This window comes from Colius striatus, chromosome 19, assembly GCF_028858725.1.
Source record: "Colius striatus isolate bColStr4 chromosome 19, bColStr4.1.hap1, whole genome shotgun sequence".
NCBI lineage: Eukaryota > Metazoa > Chordata > Aves > Coliiformes > Coliidae > Colius > Colius striatus.
Window position 1 is genome coordinate 12,027,099 of NC_084777.1, and position 19,780 is coordinate 12,046,878.

The following is a 19,780-nucleotide window of genomic DNA, read 5'->3' on the forward strand; positions in this document are numbered from 1 at the left end:
GTTAAAGACCCGCATATGAAATTGTTAAAGGCCTTATTTGTTATGAACCACCTGTGTGTGTTTGGGGAACAGAAGCTACCACCTGCAATTATACATCATAATCCAAAGGCACAAAAGGAAAGAAAGAAAGAAATATGGGTTAAATATCGTGACCCTAAAACAGGGATATGGCAGCCTCCGGCCAAAGTATTATATTGGGGACGTGGCTATTTGTGTGTTGGTTCTCCCACAGGATCCATTTGGGTGCCAGCCAGGTGGACAAGAGCTGTCCTTGAAGCTGCGGAGATCCAACCATCTGACGAAAAAGGACAGGAAGAGATTGAAGAATACATACACCCTCGTCTTGTGGTCATTGGAGGACTGGCTAACAATCAAAAGACTGAAGGTTATATAACAAAAAGTGAATTTAATGAATAATGAGGTGTTTTGTTATAACCATAGCTTTTAGTGTAACTATCATTGCTAACAGCTTGACGCATTTTAGTCAGCCTAGAGATAACCTTTGCTAATCAAACTGGTCAATCATCTCCTTGTCTTAGTTTGGGAGGGGTTACTAATCCTTTTAAAACATGTTTGGTAGGATTGCCCATGTGGAATCCGGAGGAATTTTGTGGACTAGTAGACAATAACACCTTGTGTAATAGGACAGGGCTGAACACCATTAGCGATGATCATGGGAAAGGTCAATGTGAGATAATTAAGTCCCTTAATACCACCTTAGCCTCATCCCCTGAGGAAATAGACCTGTTTGGAAGTGCCAATGCAAGCTTTGGTACTAATGGAACTGGGGGAAATTGGGTAAGTTTTATGTCACGGGATATCCATGACTTTAATAGAAATGGAAAATATTGGGCCACCTTAGACTCTTCTTTGAAGTCAGAAACGGTATTCAAGCAATTGCATTCCAGCTGTAATGGCTCTAGTATCACATCACCGAAGAAATTGCCCACGGGTGTATTTTTTATCTGTGGAGAAAGGGTCTGGAACGGAATACCAGTAAATCCCCCGGGTGGACCCTGTTATTTGGGGAAACTCTCTTTATTCCACCCTAACTTAACCGCGCTAATGCAGCTTGCTGACCATGATAACAGCTCCCGCAAAAAATGTAGTTATTATGAGTTTGATTGTGCTAATATTGGTCTCCCATGATTTGGGAGTGAACTGAAGCAAGTCATAGTTGCCACCCTTTTGCCAGGAGGAGCAGCCAATAAGGCCATGAACTTGGCTAAACAGTTAGGATATGGGACTAAAGATGAGGTAAATAAAACTTCAGAAATGATTGATATGTTAACAGTTGACGTTCAAAGTGTAAATCATGTGGTGTTACAAAATAGAGCTGCCATAGACTTTTATTATTAGCCCACGGACATGGATGTGAAGAGTTTGAAGGCATGTGTTGTATGAACATGTCGGACCATTCCACCTCGATACATGCCAAACTGAAGGAACTTCAACAGGGATTACATCAGTTGAAACAAGAAGAGGGATTAGGACTTGAAGGATGGCTTAAGGGATGGGGAACAGGCCCTTGGTTGCAAACTGTTATAATGTATGGAATTGGCTTTATGGGTATTGTTTTATTTGCATTGTTAGTGTTTCCCTGTTTCATAAATTGTATTCAACAGACAACAGAAAGAACATTTGAGAGGATATGGCAGGCTAATATCATTTTCCAAAAAGAAAACGGGGGAAAAGTGGGGAGTTTTGTGGAGACTTTGCCGCGATGGAGAGACGGAGACGCAACTTGATACAAGCAAAGTGTCCACTTTATTGAATACAGGCAACATATTTATATATTCTTAAGGCCAACATGTCACTTGCTAATTGGTACAATTGCAAAAGCTGAGCTCCTAATAGGCTAATAAAAAACATACGATTCTGCCAAGAGATTGTTGTGTCTCAAGACTAGATAAGTTTCAAAGTTTACCTAACAGGGTCCTAAGATCCTGTTACTAAACAGAATGTTCTTATCTGTAACCACAAATTCCTGTACTTTTGTGCTTACTTCTGCATGTTGTAATTTTCCACTGTCCTCAGTGCTTTTCCATACTGACACAACAAACCTAAAGGCCAAAGCTAACTTTATTACTTACAATATATATCTATATAATTACTAACATTCCATAAACTCAAATAACTCCTATCTTTACATAACCTACATCTCCCCTTTTTTGTTTTTAAGCATCATCTACTTCCCAAGGTTTACGTCCGACTAGCTCAAGAACATCTCGTCTCACTAGCTCCTCTACACTAGAAGTTTTTACCAGGTCTTACTATTATACAAAAAGAATCTTATTGACAGAAACAGCTATAGATTTTTTCAAGCACTGCAAAATACATGGAATTATTACTAACAATATACAAACTATCTTATATACAATATACAAACTAGGTTACACAGTCCACAATAGGGACACTAGAGTTCCCGCTTATTAATTTCCGAAATTGATGTCATTCAGGAGCAGTGTTCTCATCTTCATTCACCGATTCCGAGGTGTCGTCAGCCGACCACTGCTGCAATGTCTCTCTAAAGGGTCTCACACTCTTTGCTGGAATCCAGCGAGGACCTCTTTCTGTGGAGACACAAGCATAACCTCTACCCCACGTAATAAGGGGATAGGGTCCCATTATCTTACCTGATTCTAGATCTCGAACCAAAACTGGAGGTTTCACCCTGGGCTCAAAAAGATTGTTTGTACTAAAATGTCGAACTACCGGGGGATTGTTATCTAACAAAGAACAATTCAAAAAATCGAAAACATACAAGGCCCTCTGTAATCTCTCTCCTGGTGTGTCAGTTCCTACTCCTCCTTTTTGTTTTTGTAATAACCGCTTGAGGGTTTGATGGGAACGCTCTATCAGAGCTTGACCCGTGGGGGAGTGAGGAATGCCAGTGGTATGCGAAACTCCCCAGGATACAAAGAAATCAGTTAAAGATTTAGAGATATATGCAGGGCCATTGTCTGTTTTTATCTGGGAGGGCACTCCCAGGGTGGCAAAAGCACACATTAGATGTTTGCGAACATCTCGTGCCTTTTCTCCGGCATGGCAAGAAGCAAACAGCATTCCAGAAAATGTATCGATAGAACAGTGAATGTACTTCAAACACCCAAATTCGGCAAAATGGGTAACATCTGTTTGCCATAATTGAAGGCTTTGCAAACCTCTGGGATTAACCCCTCCTGCTATAGAAGGAAAAGAGTGTCTTTGACAGTCAGGACAAGTGGCAATAATACTATTAGCCTGCTGAGGCGTAAGGTTAAACTGTCGTTTCAGGCCTCCGGCATTTTGGTGAAAAAAAGAATGGCTAAGTCGAGCTTGCGCTAAACGGTCAGGTAACACTTGTACAGGTAACGTAAGCACATCAGCTTGTCGGTTTCCTTCTGCAATAAACCCAGGTAAGGAGGTATGGGACCTAACATGCATAATAAAATAGGGGTGATGACGAGAGTTTAAAAGAAAGATAAGTTCTTGTAACAGAGTGAATAAGACGACATGAGAAACATCACAGAGTACCGAGGCCTCTGCTCGTTGAACAATTCCTGCAACATAAGCAGAGTCAGTAATTACATTGAGAGGAATAGACCATTTCCGAAAGACACGAACCACAGCCGACAATTCTGTTATTTGAGGAGAGCCCTGTACAGTTTCTATATCAGAGTCCCAACGTCCAGACTTATCATCCCACCAAAGAATGACAGACTTGTGGGTTTTTCCCGATCCATCTGTAAAAACAGTAAAGGCCTGCAGAGGCTGATCACTTCTTTTTGGCATCGGCAATAGGTGAAAATCAGCGTGTAACAGTTTATGAGAAGGTGGATGCGAAGTAAGTTGACCTGCATAGTTGACTAAAGCTGTCCCCAAAGCATCCGATTGTTGCAATAACCATTGCAAATAAACTGCTGTTACTGGCAAACAAATAAGGGTAAAATCTGTTCCTGCCAAAGTTAACAGTCTCTGTCGAGCCTTGATGACAAGGGATGCAAACATTTCATGCTGTGTCGAGATAGTTTTTGTAGCTTGGTTGGGTAGAAAAATCCACTCAATAATTAACAAAGGGTCCGGTTTCTGGTTGTCCCACTGAAAGATCAACGCATGAGGTTGCCGTACAGGGTTTAAAATGATAAGTTGAAAAGGCAACTCAGGTGCATACCGCTGCGCTTGTCTGCTGGTAATTGCTGTGGCAACCTTTTGTAACGCATTCATAGCTGCATTGTCAAGGCTCCGTGGGGCGCATAGGTCTGTATCCCCTTTAAGCATTTGAAACAATGGACTTAGATCTGTATTTGTGATACCAAGTAAAGACCGCACCCAGTTAATTGTTCCCAACAGCTTCTGTATGTCATGTAAATTTCTCACATTAGCATGAATCTGTAAAGGTTGTGGAACAATAGTCTGAGCTCTAATACGCCATCCTAGATATTTCCAAGGCGGTAATCTCTGTACTTTTTCTGGTGCGATACAGAGGTCTGCTGATTTTACAGCAACCATGACAAGGGCTACGGCTTCCTCCATGACTTCTTGGCGCTGAGCTGCCACTAGAATGTCATCCATGTAATGATATATCAACACTTTAGGTGCTGCAACCCTAACAGGGCTAAGCATTCTCGCTACAAACCATTGACATATTGTGGGGCTATTTTTCATTCCTTGTGGCAGCACAACCCAGTGGTATCTCTGCAAAGGGGCTTGCATATTGATGCTAGGGACTGAAAAGGCAAATTTAGGGGCATCGTCTAGATGCAGTGGGATATTAAAAAAACAATCTTTAAGATCAATAACAGTTAAATGCCAATCACGAGGAATCATGGTTGGTGATGGTAGCCCGGGTTGTAGGGCTCCCATGTCCTCCATAGCATCATTAATTTTTCTCAAGTCATGGAGCAAGCGCCACTTGCCAGTCTGTTTTCGGATAACAAAAATTGGCGAATTCCAGGGACTTGTAGAGGGAACAATATGTCCCTCAGAGAGCTGTTCTGCAACTAACTCCTGGAGGGCGTGAAGTTTTTCTATAGGTAGGGGCCATTGATCGACCCAAACAGGAGAATCGGTTTTCCAAGTTAATTTTAGGGTTTCACGCCCTGCAATGGCCCCACCTAAAAAGGCTTTTGGGTAGTTTGAATAAACATTCCCCATTGAGATAACACGTCGTGTCCCCATAAAACCATAGGGACAGGTAAAACAAATGGTTTAACAGAAGCTATTTGACCGTTCGAATCCTGAATCTGAATCAAATCAGAGCTTTGTCGGCTAGTTCCATAGCCCCCTATCCCAGCCAGCGCCTGAGAAACATTTGCCAGTGGCCATTGTGGGGGCCACTTAGCTTGGGAAATAACTGTAACATCTGCCCCTGTATCAATGATTCCACTTAAAACCACTCGGTGATCCCCGCGAACTAAAGCACAGCGGCACACGGGGCGCTTTTGGGTGATAGATTGGACCCATAAAATCTCAGGCACTCCTGTAGAGCCAAAAGCTCCCTGTCTTTGTTTCGGTTGGCCATCAGACTGGAGGCTAGTTACTTTAGGGATTAAAATCAATTGTGCTATTTTACTATCTTTTGGTATGGTACAAGGTGGAAACGGAGTCCAAGCCATGATTTTAATTTCCGATTCACTATCAGAATCAATTACTCCTGGCAATACAAAAAGACCCGACAAGGTAGCAGATGACCTCCCTATTAATAATGCTTGAGTCTGTGGTGGTAAAGGGCCAGTAACTTCAGTAGACAACAGGTGGACAGAAGAATCAAGTAAAATTACTGTATGGGAGGTTGCCAGGTCCAAGCCGGCGCTCCCTGTGGTTGCTGGGCAGAGGTCAGAAACCCTCCGGTTTCCTGCCCCCCCCCCTGCGTACGGAGGGGCACCGGGGCCGGTCGCGGAATTTGTGTCTGCACGCGCCGCAGATTCGCGTTCAGCTGCCGGTTTCCCGGTATGGGACGCCCATTCACATCAAATTTGGATTTGCATTGATTCGCAAAATGCCGTCCTTTCTAACATTTAGGGCAAACCGGGGGTCTTTTTCCAGACCCAGTGTTACGACAATTCCTTTTGAAATGCCCTGGTTTTCCGCAACCATAACAATTCTGCCTCTCATTACCTCCCATCGGCCCTTGCATGGCTGCAAAAGCGGCGGCCATTGCTTCATATTTATAATCCACCGTGCCAATCCTGTTACAAGCCTCAATCATCTCAACTATCGTAGGGTTTTGATTCGGGAGCGATTTTAAAAGTTTTTTGCAGTCGGCGTTAGCATTTTCTACCGCTAATTTCAGCAATAGGATCTCCCGAGCTTCGGCATTATCTATTTGCCGATCTAGAGCCTGTTTCAGCCTATCTATAAATTGCATATACGATTCTCGAGGCTCTTGGGTGATATTAGTAAACGCCTTTTGAGGCTTTTGGAAATCCGGAACTTTCATTAAGGCTCTTCTCGCTTCCTCCCGGACCGCTTCTAAAGCGTCTCGGGGGATGTCTCTAGCCTGAGCGGCTGGGTCTGCGTATTGCCCTGTCCCAGTAAGATGTTCCATAGTTAAAGCTGCTAAAGCGGCATTAGCGTGCCCCGCATACCCCAATAAAATTGTTTGTAACCCTGACCTCCATTGAGATTCCCACATTGTATACTGAGTCGGGGTTAACAACAATCGCACAAGAGATTTTAAATCATGCGGCGTCATGACATATGTATCGAATACAGAAGACAAAAGACTCGCAAAATAAGGAGAGGACAGTCCGTGCTCAGTAACCGTACGACGCAATTCCTTAATCACTGAGAAAGATAGCGATTCCCATTGAGCCGCCCCCCCCCTTCCTTTATAAATTACAGGAGCCACTATGGTTTTTGCTATTTCTAATTCCCCTTCCTTCAGCGCTTGGTGCTTAATCTCTCCCCAAACATCATGGGGGCCAGGAGGGAAAAGATCAGGCTCTTTTTCAGGATCAATGGGTCCCGGATCAAAAGGATCATCCTCTGGTGGGTAACCTGCAGCACAAGCTAACGGGGGGGGTGACGAAACAGCAGGAAGTGGTGGTGCTGAGGGCTGCGCTCCTCCCTCCAAGCCTCCCTGGCTTTGCTCCTGCGCTTTTACCGTCTCATAAATCGATCTCCACCGTGGGAGCATTCGTTGTGCCTCCTCATTTCCAGAAGTAGCTGCATCCCATAATTTTACCCCCACATCATCCCAAAGTTCCTGAGTAAAAATTGAAGAGGCAGTAACCGTGGGGATCTTAACCTGGACCCATTTAAGGATCAACTTAAGATCCTGACCCGAAATGGACTTTTTCCCATGCTTTTCAAGCAAAGCTTCCATTAGTTCATAAACGTCTCTTTCAGGAGAACTTGTCTGATTCCCCATTTTTCAGTTTCCCGCAGCTCACCTCTCGTTCCAGACGGGGGTGATTAGCCGGCTTTTCCTGCTTCGTTTCAGCAGCTCCTTCAGTTCTGCGGGACTCGCAGCACGCCACCAAATAGGTGATTATCTGTCTCCGACGGACTCTTCACAGAAGATCACGTCGGGGTCACCATTTGCCGCGATGGAGAGACGGAGACGCAACTTGATACAAGCAAAGTGTCCACTTTATTGAATACAGGCAACATATTTATATATTCTTAAGGCCAACATGTCACTTGCTAATTGGTACAATTGCAAAAGCTGAGCTCCTAATAGGCTAATAAAAAACATACGATTCTGCCAAGAGATTGTTGTGTCTCAAGACTAGATAAGTTTCAAAGTTTACCTAACAGGGTCCTAAGATCCTGTTACTAAACAGAATGTTCTTATCTGTAACCACAAATTCCTGTACTTTTGTGCTTACTTCTGCATGTTGTAATTTTCCACTGTCCTCAGTGCTTTTCCATACTGACACAACAAACCGAAAGGCCAAAGCTAACTTTATTACTTACAATATATATCTATATAATTACTAACATTCCATAAACTCAAATAACTCCTATCTTTACATAACCTACAGACTTGGCTAGAGGAAAGAGGACATGATAGAATACAGCTGGTTAGGCAGTCAGCATGAAGCGATTAGATATTGGACTCCTGCTCAAGGCCGTGAGTGCAAGAGAGCTGTATAACAGGATGAAAAATCAGGAGCTTAGTTTGGGTTAAGCAGCCACAAGTATCTGGAGTTTGTTGAAACAAGGGCGAGGTTTGCACCTAACTGGGAACCAATGATGAGCTTAGCTTTTGCAATATGTATGAGCCTGATTATTGTATCTATAAAAGAGTTGTATCTTTGCAAATAAAGTTGAGACTTGTTGCACTACAGGGTGGGCTTGTCTCCGGTCCTCTTCAGCAAGTGGCTTCTGCTACATTTTTATCCCACTGTTCCCATGGCCCATTGCCCAGTGCTCTGCACATAGAATCACAGAATCATAGAACAGTAGGGGTTGGAAGGGACCTTTAGAGCTCATCCAGTCCAACCCCCCTGCAGAAGCAGGTTCACCTATATCAGGTCTCATGGGAACATGTCCAGATTCGTGTTGAAGACCTCCAAGGAAGGAGACTCACTGGAATATTGTGTCCAGTTCTGGGCCCCTCAGTTGCAGAAGGACAGGGAGCTGCTGGAGAGAGTTCAGCACAGGGCCACAGAGATGATGGAGTGGAGCATCTCTCTTGTGATGAAAGACTGAGGGAGCTGGGGCTCTGCAGCTTAGAGGAGACTGAGAGGTGACCTCATGCATGTTTACAAATCCATAAAGGGTGGGTGTCAGGAGACTGGAGCCAGGCTGTGCTCAGGGATGGATCATGAGGTTCCTCTCTGCCCAATGAGATCCCTCAGTTTTAGGGTCTAAATCCTCTTTTTTTTTTTGTGTCTAAACTCCCAGTTTTAGGGTCTAGATCCTTGCTTTTAGGACTAAATCCCCTGTTTTAGGGTCTAAATCCCCATTTTTGGGTCTAAATCCTCAGTTTTAGGGTCTAGAGTCTCATTTTACATCCATACCACCTAGTTTTAGGTCTAAATTTATGTTTTGGGGGTCTAAAACCTCAGTTTTAGGGTCTAAATCCCCTTTTTTTGGTGTCTTAACTCCGAGTTTTAGGGTGCGGATCCTCATTTTTAGGACTAAACCCCTTGTTTTAGGGTCTAAATCCTTGTTACTTTGGTCTAAACAACCAATTTTATGTTCTAAATCCTTGTTCTTTATCTAAACCCCATGTTTTAAGGTCTAAATCCTCATTTTTTGCGTCTACACCCTCGGTTTTAGTGTCTAAATCCTCATTTTTTAGGTCTAAATTATAGTTTATAGGGTCTAAACCCCCTGTTTTAGATCTATATCACCCAGTTTTCTATCTAAATCTATGTTTTTGGGGTCTAAACACTCAGTTTTAGGGTCTAAATTCCCTTTTTTTGGTGTCTAAACTCGCAGTTTTAGGGTCTAGATCATTGTTTTTAAGGACTAAACCCCTGGTTTTTGGTCTAAATCCTTGTTTTTGGGATCTAAACACCCAGTTTTATGGTCTAAGTCTACATTTCAGGATCTGAACCACCAGTTTTGGGGTCTAAACTATTTGCTTTTGAGTGGGAAAGCCCCCAAACAGGACGCAAGGTGCAGTTAACATGGACACGGCTACCCCAAGGATTCGAGAACAGCCCGACTATCTTTGGAAGACAACTGGCAAAAGAACTGGAACTCTGGACTAATGAAAAGACAGTGACACCAAGACCAGAGCATCTGCTTCTCCAATATGTGGATGACACCCTGATTGCCACAACGGGAAGGTCAGCCTGCATACAGGTAACCATTGAACTTTTAAACTGTTTGGGATAAACAGGTACAAGCATCAAAAGAAAAAGCTCAAATAGCAGCCAAACAGTGATCTATTTGGGCCTCAACATTTCAAAAGGAGAATAGAGGCTGGGGACAAATGGAAAGGAAGCGATTTGTGCTATTCTGGAACCACACACTGTGCATGAGTTGCTGGCATTTTTGGGAATGACGGGATGGTGCAGGCTCTGGATTGTGGATTATGGTCTTATAGCCAAACTATTATATGAAGCCCAAAAATCTGCCCCTTTTACATGGGGCAAAGAACAGCAAGAAGCTTTCCGGAAGCTTAAAATAGCTCTGCTGACAGCCCCAGCCTTAGGCTTGCCAGATTGAACCAAAGACTTTCAGTTATTTGTTCATGAAAACCAGCATTTGTCTCTAGGAGTTCTGACGCAGAAACTAGGAAGCTGGAAGAGACCGGTGGGATATTTTTCCAAACAACTGGGCTTGGTGAACAAGGGTTGGCCTTCTTGCCTGTGAGCAGTAGCTGCCACTGTCACGCTGATCCAAGAAGCAAGAAAGATGACCTTGGGAAGGACTGTTACAGTCTGTGTCCCACATATGGTAACCACAGTCTTGGAGAAAAAGGGGGGACATTGGTTATCCCTGAGCTGAATGATGAAATACCAGGTAATTCTCCCTGAGCAGGATGATGTAGTGTTGAAAACAACTCACCTTCTGAATCCTGCAGTGTTTCTGAGCACTTCACAGGAAGAGCAACAACTGGAACACGACTGCGTTGCAACCATTGAACATACATATTCCAGCAGAGAGGACCTGAATCTTGCAACTGCTAATGGCAGTGCAGGAACCTGAACTGGCAATCATCCACTGTAAAGCACATCAGACAGGGAACTCAAAGATAGTAAAACAGCACAACACACAGTCTCACAAATGGCAATCATCCCCACCAGAACAGTAGAGCTTCTTAAGGAGCCACTAAAATACCCAGGGGAGGGTGAGAAATTGGCTGAGTTACTAAATGCAGAGAAAAATTCAGAAGGGTGGTGGACAACAAGTACAGGTCAGGTAGTATTGCCTCCCTTAGTCATGAGAGAGATTTTGCAAACAAAGCATAGGGAGTGTCATTGGGGTGCAGAAGCTATGACTCAGCTTCTGAAGAGAAGTGTGATATCAATACAAATGTTGGAAATGGACAAATGAGGAACGGCAAAATGTGAAATTTGTTTAAAGAACAATCCAATAGTACAAAAAAAAAAGGGTAAAGATGGGCAAAATAAAAACTGGAGTGAGACCAGGAGATTATTGGCAAATTGGTTTTATAGAATTACCTAAATGCAATGGATATAACTATGTGTTGGTTGGGGTTGACACCTTTTCAGGATGGTCAGAAGCCTTTCCCTATTCCACCAGTCAAGCTAAGGAAACAGTTAAATGGCTCCTGCAAGAAATTATTCCAAGGTTTGGAGTTCCACTTGGAATATCTTCAGACAGAGGACCACATTTCGTGGCCAATGTGGTACAAGAGGTAAGCAAAGTCCTAGGAATTTCCTGGGATTTACATGCCCCTTGGAGACAGCAATCAAGTGGAAAAGTGGAAAGAATGAATCAGACCCTAAAAAGACAAATTAGCAAAATTTGTCAGGAGGCTAAATTGAAATGGCCTCAGGCACTTCCACTGGCATTGCTGCAAAAAAAAAGAGTGAAACCTCGGAGTGGAATGTCAGTAAGTATGTATGGAAAACCCTATGAGGTTCCTGAACCAAATCCAAACATGCATGTGATGGGAAAACAAGATGTGTGTAACTATTTACTTCCTCTTGGAAAAACCCTGAACAGGCTCTGAAGTGCAGTAGTGTGGAACTGACCTCTGACTTTGGAAAATCCAGTACACAACATCCTGCCTGGAGATGCTGTCTACATAAAGACCTGGAACGAAGAACCTCTGCAAGAAAGGTGGAAGGGACCATCCCAGGTGTTGCTGACCACCTTCACTGCAATCAATAATGCCGAATCAGATGCCTGGATCCACTACACTCGAGTGAAGAAGACACCATCAGGCCCATGGAAGTGGGAGAGTTGTAGGAGATCTTGAGATATTGAAGTTAACTCTGAAACATAACAAAGTTTTTGGTTTTGTTGGTTTTTCAGTCTGTGGTGGTGGAAACATGGATCAAAATTGGATGGTCAAATGGATTCGTATTGAATATTCAGGCCCAGACTCCAGTCCAAACAGAAATAGGCTCGGAACAGGTAATGCCAATACGAGGAAATCAGGTAAGACATGAACACACCCTGGATAGATAACGTTTTTGAGATACTGGGCCTGGACCTAAAATCTTGGATAAAGTCACTGATTTAAACACTTCTGCTATTGATTATAATGTTTCTGGCAATCTATTTGGCATGTTGTTGCATCAAAAGAGAAATAATACAAAGAACACATGAAGTAATAGAATCTTGACAGCATTGTCAAGAGACAATGATCAGTTCAAAGGTGATCCACCACCATATGACAATCATGGTTTTGTTATGAAGACAACAGAAATACAAGAGTGAAAGTATTGGAATGTGATGATCACTACTTTCAAAGGGCGGCAGGGAGCTGCTGGAGAGAGTTCAGCACAGGGCCACAGAAATGATGGAGTGGAGCATCTCTCTTGTGATGAAAGGCTGAGGGAGCTGGGGCTCTGCAGCTTAGAGGAGACTGAGAGGTGACCTCATGCATGTTTACAAATCCATAAAGGGTGGGTGTCAGGAGGCTGGAGCCAGGCTGTGCTCAGGGATGGCTGGTGATAGGACAAGGCACAAAGGAGACAAGCTTAAAAAAAAGATTCCTAAGAAACAAAAGGAGGAATTTCTTCCCTGCTGAGGTGAGGGAGCCCTGGAAGGGGCTGCCCAGAGGGGCTGTGGAGTCTCCTTCTCTGGAGACATTCAAATGCTGCTGGACGAGTTCCAGTGTGACCTACTCTAGGGGTCCTGCTCTGGCAGGGGGGATGCACTGGATGAGCTTTTGAGGTCTCTTCCAACCTTTAAGATCCTGTAATTCTGTGGTTATGTGTCAAAAGCCTCGCTGAAGTCAAGGGAGATGACATTCAAGTGCTCTCCCCTCATCTTGCCAGCCAGTCATGCCATCAGAGAAGGCTCTCAGGTAGGTTAAGCAGGATTTCCCCTTGGTGAATCTGTGTTGAGTCTCCCTCACAACCATCTTCTCTTTTCCAGGAATGGAATCTGCTAACCACACTCTTGATGCCCCCAGGATGCCATTGGCTTCTTGCCCACGAGGGCACGTTGCTGGCTCGTGGTTTATCATCACCCAGCACTCCCAGGTCTGTCTCCAGCAGGTCACTCCCAGCCTGGCCTGGTGCAGGGGTTCTTCCTTCCCAGCTGCAGGACTCTTCTTGCCTGTGTTGAACCTTAGGAGGTTGCTCTCTGCCCAACTCCCTGAGCAGGTCATGACCTTACTGAAAGAAAGGAATAAAATAAAACCCTTCATATAAAAAAATCCCCATTCTTACGAAGTGCACTTAGAGATCTTCCTACTGAACTGCCCAGTGAAATGGCTTCACTTGCCTGCAGGAGTTTTGAAGGCTTCAAGACAATGACGCAAAGAGAAGTAGCCAATTAGTGCTTTCAATACTTTAATGAGCACCACAGCATATGTGGGGCTGACTCCTTGAGTCTCTGAGGATCAAGGAGACTTGAAGAAAGTGCTCAAGAAATCCCAGCAATGAGCAAAACCCACTCAAGTACCTTGAAGCATGAATGGGTCCCTCTGAGGGCTGTTACTGACAAAGCCTCCCCAGGGACTCGTTAGGACAAGGAACTGCAGGGAGCCAAGGCCCTGTGCAGGTGGCTCTGATGCTGAGAAAAGCCTGGGTTGGTTTGCTAAAGCAGAAAGGCCAAGGCCTGACCCCCAGGCCCTGGGAGGGCAGGTCCTGTCCCTCATGCACGGCTCAGGGTCGTTCCTGGGGCCAGAGGGGTGTGAGGGTGACCAATGCCAAATGCCCCAAAAACGTGTAAATTCTCCCAGCGTCCCCAAGCAGGAGTGGAGACGAAACCAAACCCAAATCAAGTTTCTCCTGATTGGCCTCAGGAGCCAGAGAACCTGCCATAGCCAAAAGGAACAAAGGCCTTGGTTGCTTTGGCTCTTTCAGCCCCGCTTGTCCTGTCTAACGATGAGACAAGGAAATGTTGGCCTTTAACCTGTCTCTGAGGGGAGATACGCTGCTGCTGGAAAGAAGAGTCTCTCAGCAGCTGAGGAAGGGAACATCAGGGATGGTGTCAGCCTGTTTCAAAGCTGGAGCCCCAGGAACACTTGGAGGGGGCTCAGATGGGACAGAAGGAAGGGGAGGGAAGGGGGAGAGAGTTTAAAATCATCTCCTGGCAGGGAACTGTCCTGCTGTCAAGAGAGTGCTGTGCAGTGCAGGGCTGCTCCAGCTCCAAATCACCCCTAGGACATCGCTGAGGGCACTTCTCAAGGGGAAGCTCAAGGCAGGGACATCTATAAAGAAACACAGCTCTCCCGAGTCTGTGCTTTCTGTTTTCTACTCCTGAGGAATTTTCAATGGCACATGGAAAATTAGCTCTCAGAGATTGAAGAAGACACTGAGACTTCTGACCTGTAACATGCAGTGATCTTTATGCCTGCCAGGAACCTCCTGGAGAGCCTTCAGCCTCTGCTCTGCCTATGGACAGCAGCAGCATCACCTGTGCTGGACCCATCTGGGTTCCTCTGAGCTGCCCTTTCCCACTGCACACAGGAGCTTGTGCCCAGGCAGTGCCCTGCCAACAGGCAGCTTTCTCTAGGGCCCAGGTGAGTGCACAGAGGGGAGGATGGGCTCTGGGAGTGTTGGCAGGGAAAGATGTGGGACAGGGAAACACATGACTGGAGGAACAGCTCCAGGGAGCAGAGAGATGGTCAAGGAATGAGAGGAAACTAAACCCAGAAACACGGTGGGAGAGAGAAATCAGGAAGCTCCATCCACTCTTGTCTCTCCCCTGTCTGTGTGATTGTTGCCCTGCTCTTGCTGTCAGGCTCTCTGGGAGTGGGAGGTTCATCTTCCACCCCCAGCTCCCAGAGTCACCCACGGAGCTTGTGTCTCCTCCTGTGCAACTGTGTCCATGGGAACAAGTGTCCCAGCTTTGGTCTAATCGGTGGGGCTGTGGGCACTGCAGCCTGTGGGGCTGGAGAACCATTGGGGTTTCCCTTAATCAGAACCTATTGTTAGAGACCTGGCCATCGCCTCCAGGTGTCCTTCCCAGCTGTGAGCTGCCCTCCAAGGTAAGAGAGCTCTTGTCTCTCTGTTATCTCAATGCTCTCAGCAGGGGCTGGGGCTGTCTCACAGCCCTTGCTCTGTTCTCCCCGAGGGCAGCAGAAATGCTGAGTGTTTCTGACATCCAAGAATGCTCCATTTGGTTAAGGGGAGAAGATATGGGAAAAACCCCCACAACTCTTCTGTCACCTTTACCTTCTGTGTTTGCTGTGGTTCCATGGCACAAAGTGGCAGAGCGGGACCAGTCCCTGCCCCTACCCACTGCTGCAGAGCAGGGCCGACTTCTCAAGAGCCCCCGGGCAGATCCTGGCTCTTCGTGGCACATACAGCCACAACAGCCAGGGCTGCAGCCACAGAGCTGATGGAAGGGCTCCTAGGAAAAGGAAAGGGTGTCTGTGTGTAGCAGGGAGATGGGATCTGGGAAATGGCTCTGACTTTGCACAGAGAAGTCTCCCCAGGCTGTCACTGTCTTTTCCTTTATCAGCACTGCCTGATGCTCAGAGGCAGCAGATGTCCAACAGCAGCTGCAGCAGCCAGTTCCTGCTCCTGCCCTTCGCAGACAGGCGGGAGCTGCAGCTCCTGCACTTCGGGCTCTGCCTGGGCATCTCCCTGGCTGCCCTCCTGGCCAACGGCCTCGGCATCAGCGCCGTAGCCTGTGACCACCGCCTCCACACCCCCATGGACTTCTTCCTCCTCAACCTCGCCCTCCTTGACCTTGGTTCTATCTCCACCACTGTCCCCAAAGCCATGGCCAATTCCCTCTGGGGACACAGGAACATTTCCTACTTGGGCTGTGCTGTACAGCTCTTCCTCATTATCTTCTTCCTTGGTACAGAATGTGCTCTTCTCACCATCGTGTCCTACGACTGCTACGTTGCCATCTGCAAACCCCTGCGCTACGGAACCCTCCTGGGCAGCAGAGTTTGTGCCCACATGGCAGCAGCTGCCTGGGCCAGTGGGTTTCTCTATTCTCTCCTGCACACAGCCAATACATTTTCGCTGCCCCTCTGCCAGGGCAATGCTGTGGGACAGTTCTTCTGTGAAATCCCACAGATCCTCAAGCTCTCCTGCTCACACACCTACCTCTGGGAGGCTGGGCTTCTTGTGCTTAGTGTCTGTTTAGTACTTGTGTGTTTTATGTTCATTGTGGTGCCGTATGTGCAGATCTTCAGGGCTGTGCTGAGGATCCCCTCTGAGCAGGGACGGCACAAAGCCTTTTCCATGGGCATCCCTCACCTGGCTGTGGTCTCCCCGTTTCTCGGCACAGGCATGTCTGCCTACCTGAAGACTCCAGCCATCTCCTGTCCATCCCTGGACCTGCTGGTGGCAGTTCTGTATTCGGTGGTGCCTCCAGCAGTGAACCCCCTCATCCGTTGCCCAAGGAACCAGGAGATCAAGAATGTCTTGCAGAAAGTGTGTGAACACCTCAGATTAATAATGTTCCCATGATCCCACTAAGGCTCCCACTGCATCTCAGGAGAAGCCAGGAGCAACTTTTCTTCATCTGTGTAATGATTTTTCGTTATGTTCAAACACCTATTTAAAGGTCTTTTCCAGCTTGTAGGATGCTGTGGTGCTATCATTTTTACTTTAATTTTCTTTTATGCCTGGAACATTGTTATTTTTGCCCTCCTCCCTTCTTCTGGCTGGATGTCACGTCCGTGCAGATCCAGGCTGTCTGTAGAGATGCACTCACTCACACACGCAGCAGCGCGTGGCGTGTGCCGGCTGCCGTCCCTTCCCCTCGGCTCTGCAGCAAACAGCAGCCCCAGCGTGCAGGAGGGCTCTGCAGCCAGTGCCCGGCTGCCCCACGCAGCAGCAGCCCCGCTCAGCCTTGGGGCTGCCCCTGGCTGCCTCGCTGCCCGCTCTGTCTCTGCCGCTGCCAGTCGCGGCTGCTGCTTCCCTGGAGACACAGCCAAGGGCAGCGGCAGAACGAGGCCTGCCCAGGGCTGCTCTCCCCTCCTTCCATACTCTTCTGTTCTGCCCTTGCCTTTGGGCTGTCACCGGGGTCCTGTGTCACTGGGGACAATCCTGGTGTCTCTGCAGTTGCACCCCTGGGGCTGTGGGCAGGAGGCAGCTCTGTGAACTGCCACATCAGAGGAGCTTCACAGAATCCCAGAATGGGGAAGTTTGGAAGGGACTGCTAGAGATCATCCAGTGCAACCCTCCTGCTAAAGCATCTGGTCCTCACTCAGGAGCATAGATACACATCCAGGCGGGTTAGGAAACCTCCTGAGAAGGGAATTCCATGCCCTCCCTGGGCAGCCTGGGCCACAGCTCCCTCATCCTTATGGTAATGAGGTTTTTACTTCTGTTTAAGTGGAACTTTTTGTATTCTGTCATTTGTCCATTACCCCTTGTCCTGATGCTGAACACTCCAGAAAAGAGGGTCCCCCCGTCCTCTTGACACCCACTCTTTAAATACTCGAAAGTGTTAGTGAGATTCCCCCTCAGTCTCCTCTTTTCCAGACTAAACAGCCCCAGGTCCCGCAGCCTTTCCTCAGAACAAAGATGCTCCAGTCCCCTGAGCATCTTGGTGGCCCTGCACTGGCGTCTCTCTGGCAGTTCTCTGTCCCTCCAGGTGGGGAGCCCAGAACTGGACACAGGACTCCAGATGAGGCCTCAGCAGGGCAGAGCAGAGGAGGAGAAGAACCTCCCTCGACCTGCTGCCCACACTCTTCCTGATGCCCCCAGGATGCCATTGGATTCTTGCCCACGAGGGCACGTTGCTGGCTCATGGTCAGTTTATTTTCAGCCAGCACTCCCAGGTCTCTCTCTGCAGAGCTGCTCTCCAGCAGGTCACCCCCAGCCTGGCCTGGTGCAGGGGGTTGTTCCCTCCCAGCTGCAGGACTCTGCACTTGTCCTTGTTGAACCTCAGGAGCTTCCTCTCTGCCCAACTCTCCAGCCAGTCGAGATCCTGCTGAATGGCAGCACAGCCTCTGGGGAATCAGCCAGTGCTCCCAGTTTGGTGCCAGCAGGGAACTCACTGAGGGTCCCTCTGTCCCCTCATCCAGGTGCTTGATGAAGATGTCGAACCAGACTGGCCCCAGAACCCATCCCTGTGGAACTCCACTGGCCACAGGCCTACAACCTGACTCTGTGCCGTTGATCACCACCCTCTGGGCTCTGTCATTCAGCCAGCTCTGCATCCACGTCACTGTTCACTCATCCAAGCCACACTGCCTGATCTTTCTGATGAGGATGTTGTGGGAGACAGTGTCAGAAGCCTTGCTGAAGTCAAGGTAGATGACATCTGCTGCTCTCCCCTCATCAAGCCAGTCGGTTATGCACTCATAGAAGGCATCAAGTTGGGCAAACAGGATTTCCCCTTGTCATGGTTTGACATGACAGCCTTTTCTGGTATGGGGGAACGGGCTGCAAAGATGGCTCCTGCAAGAAGTTGCTCACAACTCTCCCCAGCTCAGAAAAGGCTCACTTCTGGGGCTGAGCCAATTAGACGCCTCCACGATCACTTTTTAAGAAGAAGCCGGAAGGGGAGGTGTCTTCCTCCATCTTCTTTCTTTCTTCTGCCCCTTTTTCTCTTCTTCTGGCTGGTGGTGGTGCAAGGAGTAGGAACAGTGAGAGAAACAACCATGCGGACTCCAAGGTCAGTGATGAAAGGGAGGAGGTGTGCTGGAGCAGAGACTCCCCTGCATTCCATGGAGAGACCTGGTGAAGCTGAGATTTATTTTCATTTCTTTAAAGACCCCACATCAGGGGCAGAGACTCATTTTGATAATGAGCCCGCATCAGGGGCAGAAACTCATTTTGCTAAAGCTGGCTCCGGACCAGGGGCAGCGATTCACTTCATTAAAGGCCCCGAGCCAGGGACAGTGATTTTGGCCGGAGGAGGCCTTGTCCCGAAGGAGGGGCCCTTTATCACTGTGGCCAGAGCAGGCCCTGTCCCGAGGAAGGGACCCAATATCCACAGCTGCAACTGTGGGGAGGAACCCACGACAAAGCAGCTCATTAAACTTATGCCCAGAAGAGGCCTTGTCCCGAGAGAGGGACCTTGCAACTGCAGAAACTGCAACCGCGGTGAAGAATCCATGTCAGAGATATTCACCAAGGACTGTGTCCCGTGTGAGGGACCCTGTATGGGCAGAAGCTGCAGCTGCTGGGAACAACCCACACCAGAGAAGTTTGTTAAGGACTGTGTTCCAGGGCAGGAACCCCGTGTTGGAGCAGGGAAAGAATGCCAGGAGTCATCCTCATCTGAGAAGACAGAAGCAGCAGAGCCCATCTGTGAGAGACTGACCACATCCCCCACTCCCTGCCCCCCTGAGCCGTTGTGGGGGGAGGAGGTAGAGATATCGGGAGCAGTGAGCTGGGCCCGGGAAGAAAGGAGGGATGGGGGAGGGAGATCTTAAAGTGCTGGTTGTAATTTTCTCATCATCCTACTCCCTTTTTGCTTTTATTCTGTTCTGTTTCTTGTAGAATAAACTTTCCTACTTTCCTCTCTAAGTCGAGTACTAGAGTCTGTTTTGCCCAGAACCGTAATTGGCAGTGAGCCCTCCCTGCCCTTGTCTCAATCCACAACAATCTTGCTTATCTTTTTACTCCCATTTCACTGGGTCCTCCGCCATCTTAACGAGGGTGGGGGTGAATGGGGGCATCGAGCGAGAAACTGTCGTGGTGCTGTTGTGCTAGCTGGGCCAAACCACGACACCCCTGGTGAATCCATGTTGACTCCCCTTTTCCTTCCTATGTTCAGTGACAACATTCAGGATGAGTTGTTCCATCACCTTTCCAGGGATGGAGGTGAG

The 19,780-nt window shown here is 47.4% G+C and overlaps 1 protein-coding gene across 1 annotated transcript; it reads left to right on the top strand.

The window, feature by feature from the left end:
* Positions 1–15,509: 15,509 nt before the first annotated feature.
* Positions 15,510–18,248, top strand: LOC133627267 (olfactory receptor 14J1-like; the record flags this gene model as incomplete). The annotated part of the gene is made up of 2 exons (XM_062011596.1): positions 15,510–16,431; positions 18,232–18,248. Coding segments are annotated over exons 1-2 (924 nt in total), but the record flags the coding sequence as incomplete, so codon positions are not given.
* Positions 18,249–19,780: the final 1,532 nt, after the last annotated feature.